The sequence below is a fragment of the Fukomys damarensis genome, unplaced genomic scaffold, assembly GCF_012274545.1.
Source record: "Fukomys damarensis isolate Sample0158 unplaced genomic scaffold, DMR_v1.0_HiC HiC_scaffold_5, whole genome shotgun sequence".
NCBI lineage: Eukaryota > Metazoa > Chordata > Mammalia > Rodentia > Bathyergidae > Fukomys > Fukomys damarensis.
This window is the reverse complement of record NW_022900917.1, coordinates 67,093,324-67,106,150: the sequence shown is the minus strand read 5'-3', so window position 1 is coordinate 67,106,150 and position 12,827 is coordinate 67,093,324. Positions and strand designations below refer to the sequence as shown.

Genomic DNA, 12,827 nt, shown 5'->3' with positions numbered 1-12,827 from the left:
AGGAAAGAAAGACAGAAGGGGGAGCGGAAAATGAGTTGCCCTTAAAATACATTTTATAATATAAATTCATTTCCCTTATTTATATATCATTTATATGACAATTACAACATTGCATTTATTTTACTGGAATTATTGTTTGTAACTTGTGCTTCACATTTTGGTATCGCAACTTTTTTTCTTTTTTTGGTATCAGGGATTGAACTTGGGACCTTGCTCTTGCGAGGCAGACAGCAGAACCACTGAGCTAATCTCTAGCCTTAGCAAGTATTTGTTTTAAAAAGAGGGCATTTGGTCTGATAGGGCTGAGTATAACCCTTCTGGGAAAAGTGTGTTCCAGGGTTAGGGTACAGCAATCATGTTATGTCTTAACTGAAGCCATTTTGATTTGGACAATAAATTACTCTGAAAGGTTTCCCAGAAGATGGGCATCTCTGTACAGGAGATGAACTACCCAAAGATGATTTACCCCTTGTAAAGAACGGTGCTATTAGAGAAGTGATTATGAAGATGAGTGAATCACATGCTGGTTGAATGGAGATCTCTGGCCTTTCTTTCAGTACCAAATCACAAAGCCACTCCCGTGTTTTTTATTGATGCTACAATCATCTTGCAGCAGACTTGAGAGAGAGAGCTGAGATAGACACTGGGCAACTCGACTTGCCGAATAACACACTAACTCCCTTCTCGTGTCCTCTGAATAGACACTGTCCTCCAAACCTCAGGGGGAAGACCATTGTTCCACCTGACTCCTCACTGCTGAGTACAGACAGTTTGGCCATAGCTTGTTTTCTGCATTCCTCCATGTGTTTTTAGTGAAAAATGCACCACTGGCTTTTCATTAATCTCCATGTATTATGATGTAACTTATAATTGCAGTATTTACCACGACAACAAACATTTGGTAACAGTAAAAAGAATATAAAATCATGAGTATAAAAATATTGCATGGAGCCTTGGAAGAGTCTATGCAAATGAGGGGCCCTGTGACCTAAATTCAACAAGGTTCACAAGCACAGTCTGGGAGTTAACCATGAAGCTGTTCACATCCTTTTCCTTTGAAGTCCTACTTTTGGAAATGAGTTCAACAGGATTACTCAGAAGCAATGTGCTCTGTTGGGTACGAACAGGTAAAGCACAAGCTCCTGTCAGCACGTCCAATGTTCTCCATGATTCCAGGTGCCCCTCTCCTTCCCATAACCCTAATCTGGCTTCCCTACCTCATCCATGTGTGTTCATGGCCTTTGGGCTCAGCACCCTCCCACCGCAAGGCCTCTGAGTTCCCCCTTCCCCTCATCCACACCACCTTTTCTTTGGTAAGTACCTACCTATGGGGGTTACTATAAGTGTGAAAGGAGACCTAGCATGCGAAGTACAAGCACAGACCTTGTCGATTAAAACAATCTCAGTGCAGGTGGCAGTAAGACTATTTTTTTCCATTTGAACAAGACAGCCACAAGGTCAGTGATTTGCTCACAGTCACATAATCAGCAAAGGACAGAGGAAGGATTGGAATCCAGCCTGTTTCCTTTACAGGTTGACCCTCCCAGCCAAGCGTTGTAACTTGAAAAATTTCCAGCCGCGAGTTCAATCCTCAGTACAAACAAACAAACAAACAAACACTTGAAAAATTTCCCAGGCTGTGACTAAAATGCAGGATTGGCTCTGCCAGGTACAATGGCGATGTTATTATTCTTACCGTGGCATCTTCACCTGCAAGGTGTGGTTGACGAACATGCCTGACTGTTAACATGAGGACTGGGTCCCATTTCACTGTGCTTTGAACTCCTGAAGAAAGATAGCACTGCCTGGCAGGCACCCCCTGGGGTGGCTTCTGGTAGACTGTGTGACAGAACATCTGAGTCGCAGCTCTGTCAGCAGCACTGGGCTGCAATGCCTAGGTTTAGTCCTAGGCAACACTGCACTCTTGACTGTTGGTCTCCCTCCAATTTGTTTCTAAGTTCTGTTTATGAGAGATACAATGGGAAATATGTTTCAATCATGGCAAGGAAGATACAGTTCAGGCATCTTTTTGACTTTTCCAGTTTTTTGGAAGTTATTTTTTCTAAATGAACCTTGTTCTATTAAAATTTTATTTCTTATTACATTGTATATATCTATGGGACAAAATGTAAAGGTACAAAAGGATGTGCAATGAAACATCTCCCTCCCAGCCATCTCCCTGCTTCTGAGTCATTCTAGACTCTACTACTGCTTTAAACAACTATTGTATGTAATTTTTTTGTGCCTTCTGTGCCATACATAGTGGCATAACAACAGCATACCATGTACAGAGTCCACAACATCTTAACACTATCTTAAAGATCATTCCACTTAGGGGTATAAAAAGTTGGTTTTTTTAGGCTGCAAAGTTTTACTTTGAGTAAACCATACTGTACTTTACTTACTCCGCTTTTTATTAGCAGATATTCAGCTGTTTCCTTACTTTTCTATTTCAAAAATTGCAGCAATGATTAGTTGTACATTAAAAATGTAGCAGTCTGTCCAAGTTTAAATTCCTAGAAATATCACCAATCACTTGCTATAGAGGCTGTACTGATACATAGTCTCATTAATTAGTCATGAGTTATTTGCTCTACATTACCATATTTTTCTGGAATCTAGCTCAGTATTGTTGACTTGCACCCCCCTCCCCCGATTGCACTCAGGGCCTTGGTACTGAATTATCCCCCCATCTTTTTTCTTTTTGGTATCAGGGATCAAACTCAGGACCTTGCTCTTGTGAGAAAGGCACTACACCACTGAGCTAGACCCTTCCCCTTTAAGAGACAGGGCTTAATAAATTGCTAAATTGGGCCAGGGATTTAGCTCAGTGGAGCCATGCCTGCCTTGTAAGTGCAAGGTCCTGAGTTCGATCCCCAGTACAAAAAAAAAAAAAAAAAAAAAAAATTAAAGGTTGCTAAATTGTCTAGGCTGAGCTTGACCTTGTGATCCTTCCTCCTGTCTTAGCCTTCTAGAATGTAGGTTACAGGTATGCATCAGCATGCTTGGCTAGCTTGGCTACCCATGTTTTTAACAACGGCCTGTATTGATGGCAGAAACAGGAAATTCTTTATAAGGAAATGATTAAGTTCCAGGCAAACCACCTGGAGAGATTAGGCACATTCTCTTTTTAAGATGAATAAGGACAACCCATCTTTGCGGCAAATGTCCTGAATTGTGAGGGATGGGCTAAGTCCTCCTTGGTCCTTAGATTCATGATTTTTTGAAAACAACTGCTCTAACCTTAGGACAGGATAATTTACAGGCAGACAATTACCCTTAACAATTAACTTTTAAAAAATTACAAAGTAATACACATCTGAAAAAGATAGCTAAGCAAAAAAAAAAATAGTAACATTGATATTGCTTCCAGTACTAGATATAAACAGTCCAATACTATTATTACCAAGTTCCATTTTACAGACAAAGACACTGAAGTTCCAAGAGGTTAAGTAATTTTGTTTGTTTTGTTTTCGGTACCAGGGATCAAACTGAGGACTTTGTGCTTTCTAGGCAGGTGTGGTGCTAAATCCCCAGTCCTAGGTTAAATTTTTTTTTTTGTTTTGTTTTTTGGGACAGGATCTCACTCCGTAGTTGAGACTGACCTGGAACTCACTATGTAGCTCAGGCTAGTCTTGAACTCACAGCGATCCTCCTGCCTCAGCCTCCCAAGTGCTGGGATTACAGGTGCGTGCCACCACGCCTGGCCAGATTAAGTAATTTTTACAACATCATAAAAGCTGGTGTTACCATGATATAAACTTCAGTATTTCTAAAGACAAGTTGAATTTTAGAGCACTCACTCTGTAAAATCAAGAACACAGCCTAGAAATGAATACTGTCAGATGGTGTTCTTATTATTTATTCATGCACATGTTCTTAGGAACTCTTCACCTTTCAGCCTAAGCTAGATAATCTGTTTCTCTTACTGTATGTTGGGTAGTGGTTGTGGTGGTGGAGGGGAGGTAAAGGTAGTATCTCCATTATTTGTTCCAATACAACTATCTACTTTTATTTTATGTTAAGAGTTATCCTCCCTCTAAGGTTGTACCAATTTGTATTCCCACCAGCTGTGTATGAGTGAGTTTCTTCATATATTTACTATGCTTGCTATTCATTAAGTCTTCAAATGTATCCTTTCATCAAACTGTGGAATAATTAGTGTCTTTCTATTGTGTAAAAAGTGCTTTTGTTAATTAACATCCAGAACACGGTGCTGACCCATGTTCTCTACAACAGTAAGTGTTGGAAATTGTTCAAATGATATCAGTGTGAGTGGAATATCCATTCTTGTCTGAAGGAGCTGAGCCACGCAGGTCACTTTGACACGTGATTTTTCAATCCAAATGCAAAACTTTAGATAATGAATTTCCGACCTCAAAGTCCACATTTATCTTGACTTTGAGCTTTTGAAAAAACAAGGACCTTGAGTCTGCTTCTCAGCTCAAGCCCAGGTCTAATGTTAATCTGATTCTGCATACAACATTGCTTTGCTTTGAGTCCATCAAAACACTGCTTTATTTAATTTTTATCACAACTCTCTTTCCTCCTAATCCAATAACGACCCTTTTGTGTAGGGAGATGGGCCCTCCGAACCACAATCTCCCTCCCTGCAGCAAATTCATAAATAGAGCTTTTTTGTTGACTACTTTGTTATGTTTTGGTGGTCTTTCTTTTTCTTTTTTTGTCGGTACTGGGATCAAACTCAGGACCTTGCTCTTGCAAGGCAGGTGCGGTACTACTTAGCTAAATCTCAGGCCCTTGGTGTTCTGTATTTTAAGGCTTTGTCAATCCCAAATCATAGGTCCTAACCCTAAAACAACAGAGTTCTAGTCAGTATCATTTTACAGATTGTTTTAAAAACAGGATGGATTCTCACCTGCTGGTAAATGCAAGTCCTGCCCGATGAACTAGATTAAAAGTCAACATCAGTTTTTGCTTTCCGTTCCTGCAACGCTCCCCGCTAGTCAGAGCGCTTATTTTCTTTACGCGGAAATCTCGTCCCCTAGATCTCGCCCGGCGGGCTCCGCTCACCTCCCGGGACCTGCCCGTGCCCACGTACGGTAGCATCTCCCTACTCTCCTCCACCACCGCCCCAGTGTGTTTTATTTTCTTACCCCTCTCTGAAACTACCTTATTCCATTGCTCATTAAAAAACAAAACAAAACAAAAAACACCCAAACACAACTCCCCCGAGAACGGAAGATCCAGAGACCTGTGGGGCCAACAGCTGTCAAATAACTGAGCAAAGGCCATATCCGCCCCCTGCCCCTTTCACTTGCGTACTGGAGGTCCTAGGGAATTACAACTCGGGCCAGAAATAGGTGGAAGGTGTTCAGTCACACCATTGGTTGGAGTTTTTGCCGTTGATCCTGGCAACTGCTATTTCCAACCAGTCAGGTAGTGGCACGCCCCTCCCCTTTCGTCGGATCCCGCCCCAGGGCTCCGAGACTCAGCCCACCTGAAACCTGAGCTTTTCCTTTCCTTTAAACCGCAGGACTTCCGGTTACGTAGCCCGCGGCCGCCGGAAGGGGAAGTTTCGCTTCGGAAAGCCGTTTCGCTGGTCCGAATTCGGTGGCGCCACGTCCGCCGGTCACCGCCTTCTGTACCTCGGCTCCCGCGGCTTCCGCCTCGACACCTTCCATTCGCGAAGCCGGCTGTGTCGTGAGAGGGGCGGCTCAGTCACAAGGGCGGCTGTGCGCATCCTGGCGACCTGAGAGGCGAAGATGTCGGACATCGGGGACTGGTTCAGAAGCATCCCGGCCATCACGCGCTACTGGTTCGCCGCCAGCATCGCGGTCCCTTTGGTCGGCAAACTCGGTCTCATCAGCCCGGCTTACTTGTTCCTGTGGCCCGAAGCCTTCCTCTATCGCTTCCAGGTACTGGCCGGCGCTAGGAAATGGAGACTACAGGCCCCAGGCGGCCCCGCGGCGGCGGAGCGGGCGCCAGAATGGCGCGGACGCGCGATGGCTGGTGGGATTTGTGGTGCGTCGGTTTCAAGCGGTTGAGGGCGGGTCCTGTGGGCCCGGGAGGCCCAGGGGTCTGTAGAGAGGGCTTGCGGAGCTGGAGGTGTGGGTTCGGCCTGGTGGGAAGGGACTTCTTTCAGTTATGTAGTAAGATTGTGCTTCCCGCCCTGCGCCTCTGAAGGAGGCAATGAGGTGAGTCAGTGTTTGCTGTCAATCATTTGGATGTAGCGTGCCCTTTGACGACTTGTCACCCATGTGGATGGAGTCGTGTCTGTTTAATCAGTGTTGTCAACTTGACTTTGTTTTCATCTTACTTGGGGCCCTCTGCCCCTCTTAGTGACTTAAGGCCAGAGATACAAAGAGTGAATTTACTTATGCGCACTTACTTCGCTGGACCCCTAACCTTGTCTTGGCTTGTAGTAATTCAGCGCAAGGACAGAGTAAAGAGTAAATTACTTAAAAAGTGGAAGACCTTGTTACTTTCTTAAGTGTGAACTAAGAGTGTAGACTCTCATTCATGGCAAGAGAATGTTGATTTTCTGGAATTTCTTTATTGGCCAGTTTCTGTAATTTAGAATTAATCCTTGATGTTAAATTCCAAGAAGAGACATTAATTTCAACATATTACTTGGCCTGTGGATAACACTCTTTGGCTCCTTATCTCACTGGGTATTATTTCTTAGGCTCCTTTGCTGATTTCTCATCTTTGTGATCTTTAAATGTTGGGAAATGTCCCAGGAATCAGTTATAGGCCCCTTTGTATAAGACTCTCGCTAGCCCAAGGTGATATCATTCTGCCTTGTGGTTTTAAATATTTTATATAAATGGAAGACTATCAGATAAGTATAAAATTTGTAGCCTATATTTGTCTCTTGATTTCCAGATGTATACATCTATAAGACTTCTGGAAATCATCACTTGGATGATGACCAGTAGACATTTCAGTTAAACGTGATGTGGCCAGAAACCAAATTTGCTTTTTCCCTAGAAGTAAATCACAGCTCCATTAGTAGGAACTCAAGCTAACAGTGGGGAGTCATCTTTGCTTTTTTTCTCTCACATACCCCAATTCTGTCAGAAAGTTCTATTGACTGTATCTTAAACATAATCTAGAATACAGTCCCTTCTTATCCTCCACTGCATGTCATTATTATTCCATCCTTGTTCCTTTTGATCTTTTTTCACTGAACAGCTAGAGTGATTCTTTTAAGGCATAAATCAGTCCTGTCATCCTGCCCAGAATACTCCAGTGTCTTCTCAACCTGATAAATAAAATCCAAGTCCTTTTAGTGGCCTGCAAGGCTCCGCACTGCTCCTCTTATCTCATCTACTGTTTTGTCTCTTGTAAGTCAGGCTCCATGATGAAGTCTTTGCTGTTTTTTCAGCACCTAATTGGATCCCTGCTCGTGGCCTTTGTGTTATTTGTCTGTCTGTGGGAGGTAACCATTGCTCACACATTTGCCTCTGCTACGTCCTTCAGGTCTCCGTGCAAATGCTCTGGTGCCCTACATAAAATATTGCCTGTCCTTCATTCCATTCCCCTTACCCTTAACTTTCTTGCAGTATTTCATCCCTTCGTATTTGTTAGCCTGCTTCTCTTCAGAGAATAAAGTTCCGTGAGAGCCACATCTTTTTCTTGTATGTCCTTTCTTTGTTATTTGGAACAGTGCCTGGCACACAGTAGGTACTTATATATTTATTGAATTTGTGGCATTGATTGGACACTCACTATGTGCTGGGCATTGGGAATACAATAACAAGTGAGACAGAAATAGTGCCTGCTCATATGCAGAAAATAGAGACACTTAATGGAGAGGGATTTAAGGGTGTGTAATATTTTTGAGTCTTCTGGAAAAGCCTTGGAAGACATTTGAAGAATGTCTTTGGGTAGATCTGGCACTGAGCACCACCTTCCAGAAAGAAGAAATAGTAAGTGAAAGACTTGAGACAGGAATGAAAGGAAGATGGGTTGGGTGGTACAAAGTTAAGTACAGGGGTGAGGATCAGTAGACAAGGACAGGGACCTAGCCAGGGGTGAATGCAAGAAAGCAAAGAAAGAATAGTGGGTTGGGGCAACATAGAGGGCCTTGCAGACAATGTTAGGAGGTTTGGATTTGATTTAATTTAGATTTTTTTTTTTTTTTTTTTTTTTATGCTGGCGATTGAAGACAGGGCCCAGCACAGCTGTGCCATTGAACTTTGAGGGCACTATGGAGTTTGAGAGCCTTTTGAATAGAGGATTGATGGGTTGTCTTGACTACTCTCTGGAGTGGATGTGGTGTGTGGGGAAGTGCTAGGTGATGGGATCAGAGAGGCACACAAGTTGGGCAAGAGAGAAGGTGGTTTTGACCAGGGTGTCTGTGAAGATAGAGGAAAATGGATAGACTTGGTATTTGGAATGAACATGATTGCTTATGAGTGGATATGGAGGGAAAATGGGTGAAGGAAAGATGTCAGTGTTTTCATGGAGTACCTACCTTTGTGATAGTACAGCCCTTTATGGAGATTGGGTATGTTCAGGGAGGCTCAGGTTCACTGGGGTGTGTGATTGAATGGTTATGTTATGCTTTCGTCATTGTTAAGTCTTGAGATGCTTTTTAGGATCCAGGTGGAGAAACCAAGTAAGGAGTTGGATCAGGTAGAAAGTTAGATGTTAGAACATGATTGTGGAGCACAGCCAGAATTGCATACTGTTTTCTATTTATTTACTTTTTTAGCAGACATTTGTTGGCAGAGTACGTGTTGTACACTCTGTGCCTAGCAGCATGTTGGGTAATGTGTGTGCAAGGGTAGCAGCGATTGTTTGTAAGAAAAGCCTAGTCCAAACTGACTCTTTGACCCTTCTTGCAAAATCTTCCTCAATTGTGTAGTCAGATCAATAGAGTAAATGACATTAAAAAGCTCTTTTTTTTTTTTTTTTTAGTCAGGCTGAAGATGTAATGTTAAATTGATGACCTGATTAGAAAAAGGCGTCATTCATGTCACAACTTCCATGATCTCCCCATCTTCCTTGCATTGTGTTTTCCAGGTTTGTTATCCTTAGACTAAGAGAAGCTGTTGGCAGGAGACCACACAGTGCCCTGACTGCCAAGGTGTGAAAAGACCAGTAGCTGTGCCTTGTCTCTGCTTCGTGTTCCTGTGACTCTTGCTCTACACAAGATTAGCTACCAAATCCACCTGGAGGAACTTGTTTCCCAGTGATGCAGTTGAGGAAAATCTGGATCTGCGGGCTCAGTGTACTTGTCAGGACAGTGTATAGGCTTTTGTGGAGTTTATGTAAGAGACACACCTCTTCTTTAGAAGCTGGATACATAATAGCTTAAAAAAATTAATAGATGACTGATTTAGCATTGTACATTCATTTTGGAAGTGACAAAAGTCATTTTTTTCTCTTTATCCATAGGTTTCCTCAGTATAGCTTGATGGTTTGGAATGTCAAGGTTTAAGATGTTACTTCTCTGGTTTGGTTAGGTCACACGTGTATGCTAAGACTCACTACATAGTTGTCCCCATCCTGTTCCTCATACCTTGGTCTTAATGCTCATCAGCCAAATAGTTCATAACGATGAAGTGTCCTCATTTGGTTTTTGGGTACGAGAGAGGTGGCAGTTTCTTGCTGCCTAACGTTCTGAGGTTATTTCTCCCAGGGCTGACTGCACTGTGACATACCTTCTTTGCACAAAATATCTGTGTTGTGTTTTTCCATATGTTATCTCATTCAAATCTATGATCATCCTGACATAACTGTTAGTCCATTGAGATCTTGTACCTTTACATGACAGATCTTGGTTCTCAATTTTCCCCCATTCCCCTGCATTCTCTTCACCCCCTCCTCTTCCTATTTACAAAAACTTTACTTCCATTTTTTCATTTTCTCATATTTTTTTCTTTTCCCTTATTTCCTTTCCCCTACCCTCCACTTTCCCTATACCTTTAGCCCTTTTCTTCCTGTTTCACATTGTTAGTTATACCATTAAGATCTTATTTACGATTATAGTTTTTGTTAGTCCATTCTTTAGGCAGCTGCAGTTTTAGTTTCTATTTTGGTGAGTTGACAATAGATCTTAGTTATCTTGTATAGCTCCTTTGCATAATATCTACCAAAAATAATTTAGTGTTTAGTAAAACATTTTGGAAAGTGATTTTTTCCAAATTAATTATAATATTATTTTTCCTTTTCTGTTAGACTAGAAAGACCATAGGATTTCAAATAATTTGAATCAAGGTCTCAAGGCCTGCCTTAGCTCCTTACTAGTGTACCCTTAGGCAAATGGTTTATACTTCTGAGCTTCTCTTTGTTTATCTAAAACTGAGAAAGATATAAAGGGGAAAAAATGAGAACTAAGACCTGTCATCTAAAGGTACAAGATCCCAATAATGAATGTAACTGTACTGTATACCTAAAATGTACCATTAAACTCTGAAAAAAAATAAAATAAAACTGAGAAAGATATAAACCATATTTACTCTCCTAATATTTCATTGATTATATCATATTTCATCAGTTTTTTAATGGTACCAGGGATCAAACCCAGAACTTTATGTTTGCGAGGCAGGCAGCAGAACCACTGAGCTAAATCCCTGACCCATATTTCATCAGTTTAAATGCAGCTTTTGTTTGGATGAGAGATAGAAAAAAAAAGTACATTAATTGTGAGATACATCCTAATTTTAGAAACAAAAAATGAATATCTTCAAATTGAGGAGATGTTAACTACTTTCTGCCTTTTTAAAATGGAACACAAAGAGAAGTGTTTATAATGAGAAGCTATTCAAAAGTAGTTGCCCGTTTTTATCAGTCATTAATAATTTTTGCCTTCTTGCACTCTACGTGTGTTAGTCATTTTTATGTGAAATAAACAATTTAAAAGAAGAAAGGTTTGTTTTGGTCACTGTTTCAGATGTTTTGGTACATGGCTTCATTGTTTCTGGGCCTGTGGTAAGGCAGAGCATCATGGTGGAGAGTTTGTGTCAGAGCAGAAGTGCTTACCTCATGGTGACCAGGAAGCAGGAAGGTTGCAGACAAAATATACTCTTCAAGAACATCCCCCCAGGGATCTGCTTCTTCTAATTAGGCCCCACCTCTGAGTTAGCATTGCCTCCCAGTACCTCATTAAGTTGTGAATCTATGAAGAGATGAATCTTTTGGTGATGATAGATCTGTCATGATCTAGCCACCCCCAAATGGTTTTACCTCTGAGCACTGTTGCATTGGAGAGCAAGCCTTTAACACATGGACCTTCAGGGACATTTCAGATCCCAACCATAACACCATGGATAATAAGATTTAAATTGTTCTTATTTTCCAGTACCAAGTATTGACCCCAGGACAATTGCACTGAGCTATATCCCCTGCCCCCACCCCCATTTTGGGACAGTCTTGCTAAATTGCCAGGTTGCCAGGCTGGGTTCAGTTCTTCCTGCTTCAGCTTCTCAGAGTGCTGATAGTACAGCTGTGCACCATCACATCTGGCTAGATTTTAATTTTAATTTGTGCTTGAATTAGAAATATAACTGTTAGATTATTGTTGTTGGGACATCATGGCCTCAATTTCTCTAGTTTGTTTTCAGGAATAAAAATATAGAACTAACCATGTCTGTGACTCAGACTGGTGCTTATATTTGTATTATCACAGTTAACCCACCAACTGCATCCCTACCTAACAGGTCAGCCTAAGAGTATAATATGAGAAAGAGTTATCGCATACATAACTGGAAGGAGAATGAATTTGGACTGTAGGTTGAGCATGGAAATATCTCCAGGACTTGGATTTAGAACTGTAGTGGTTAATGTTTTGGTATGAACATTTGGAACTCTTTTCTGAGCATTCCTGTCCACATGAGACAGTTCAGTTGTGGTTTGTAGATAAGGTTGCCCATTTGGTCGTGGCGTTGCCTTTAAACTTTTTCCTGAGTTACAGTAAACAGTAAACAGGAAAATGTATTATACATTTATAGCTTGTTGAGTTTTCAGAAACTATCGTCCTGCTCAAGAGACAGAACATTTCCAGCACCATCACACCTTCCTCTTGCTCCTTCTAGTCACTGCTCCTCCAAAAGTCATTACTACTGTATCTTGGCTTTTATTTTGTTTTTTTATTTTTTCTGTTTTTTTGAGACAGGGTCTCATTATGTAGTGGAGACTGACCTGGAAGTCACTATGTAGCTCAGGCTGGTCTTGAATTCACAGCGATCCTCCTGTCTCAGCTTCCCGAGTGCTGGGATTTAAAGGCATGTGCCACTACGCCCAGCCTTGGCTTTTATACTATAGATCATTTTTGCCAAGTTTTGTACTTTCTCTATGTGGAATTGCACAGCAGTCAGTCTTGGGTCGGTCTTTTATCAGCAGTTGGAGAGTCACCCACATTGTATTTGGCCATAGATTGTACATTTTCCTTGATCTGCTGTGTGGGATATACCACAGTTTATTTAACAGAGCTTTTGGATAGTTTCCAGTTTGGACCATCTTGCGTAATATTACTGTGAACATTCTGGTGCATGTCTTAGTGAACATAGGTACTTTTTGGTAGACATAGGTATGCTTTTCTGTTGCGTATATACCTAGGAATATAACCAATGGAGTAGAATTAATCTCCTGAATAACTACATGTAAATAAAAAAAATAAGATACTAATTTATTGATTCTGATTGCTTTTTTGTTTTTAAGCGCTAAAGAGGTACTGGGTAGCTTTTTTTTTTTTTTTTTTTTTTTTTTGAGACAGAGCCTTGCTATGCAGTCCATGCTGGCCTTGAACTCACAGTGGTCCTCCTGCCTCAATGCCTAGATGCTGGGACTATAGACATGAACCACCGTGCCTGGCTGGGTAGCTTTCATTTAAAAAAAAAAAAAAAAACGGAAGG

At 41.4% G+C, this 12,827-nt stretch overlaps 1 protein-coding gene across 2 annotated transcripts in view; it reads left to right on the top strand.

Moving 5' to 3' along the window:
* Positions 1-5,537: 5,537 nt before the first annotated feature.
* Positions 5,538-12,827, top strand: part of Derl1 (derlin 1) — a 24,481-nt gene continuing 17,191 nt past the window's right edge. Inside the window, exon 1 of one of the 2 annotated variants that reach the window (XM_010605578.3) lies at positions 5,538-5,879. In XM_010605578.3, coding sequence (XP_010603880.1) covers positions 5,727-5,879 — 153 coding nt within the window. In that variant the 5' untranslated portion in view covers positions 5,538-5,726. Of the gene's footprint in view, positions 5,880-6,032; positions 6,159-12,827 lie in introns of those variants that run through there. The other variant, XM_019204746.1, reaches the window with a different exon arrangement.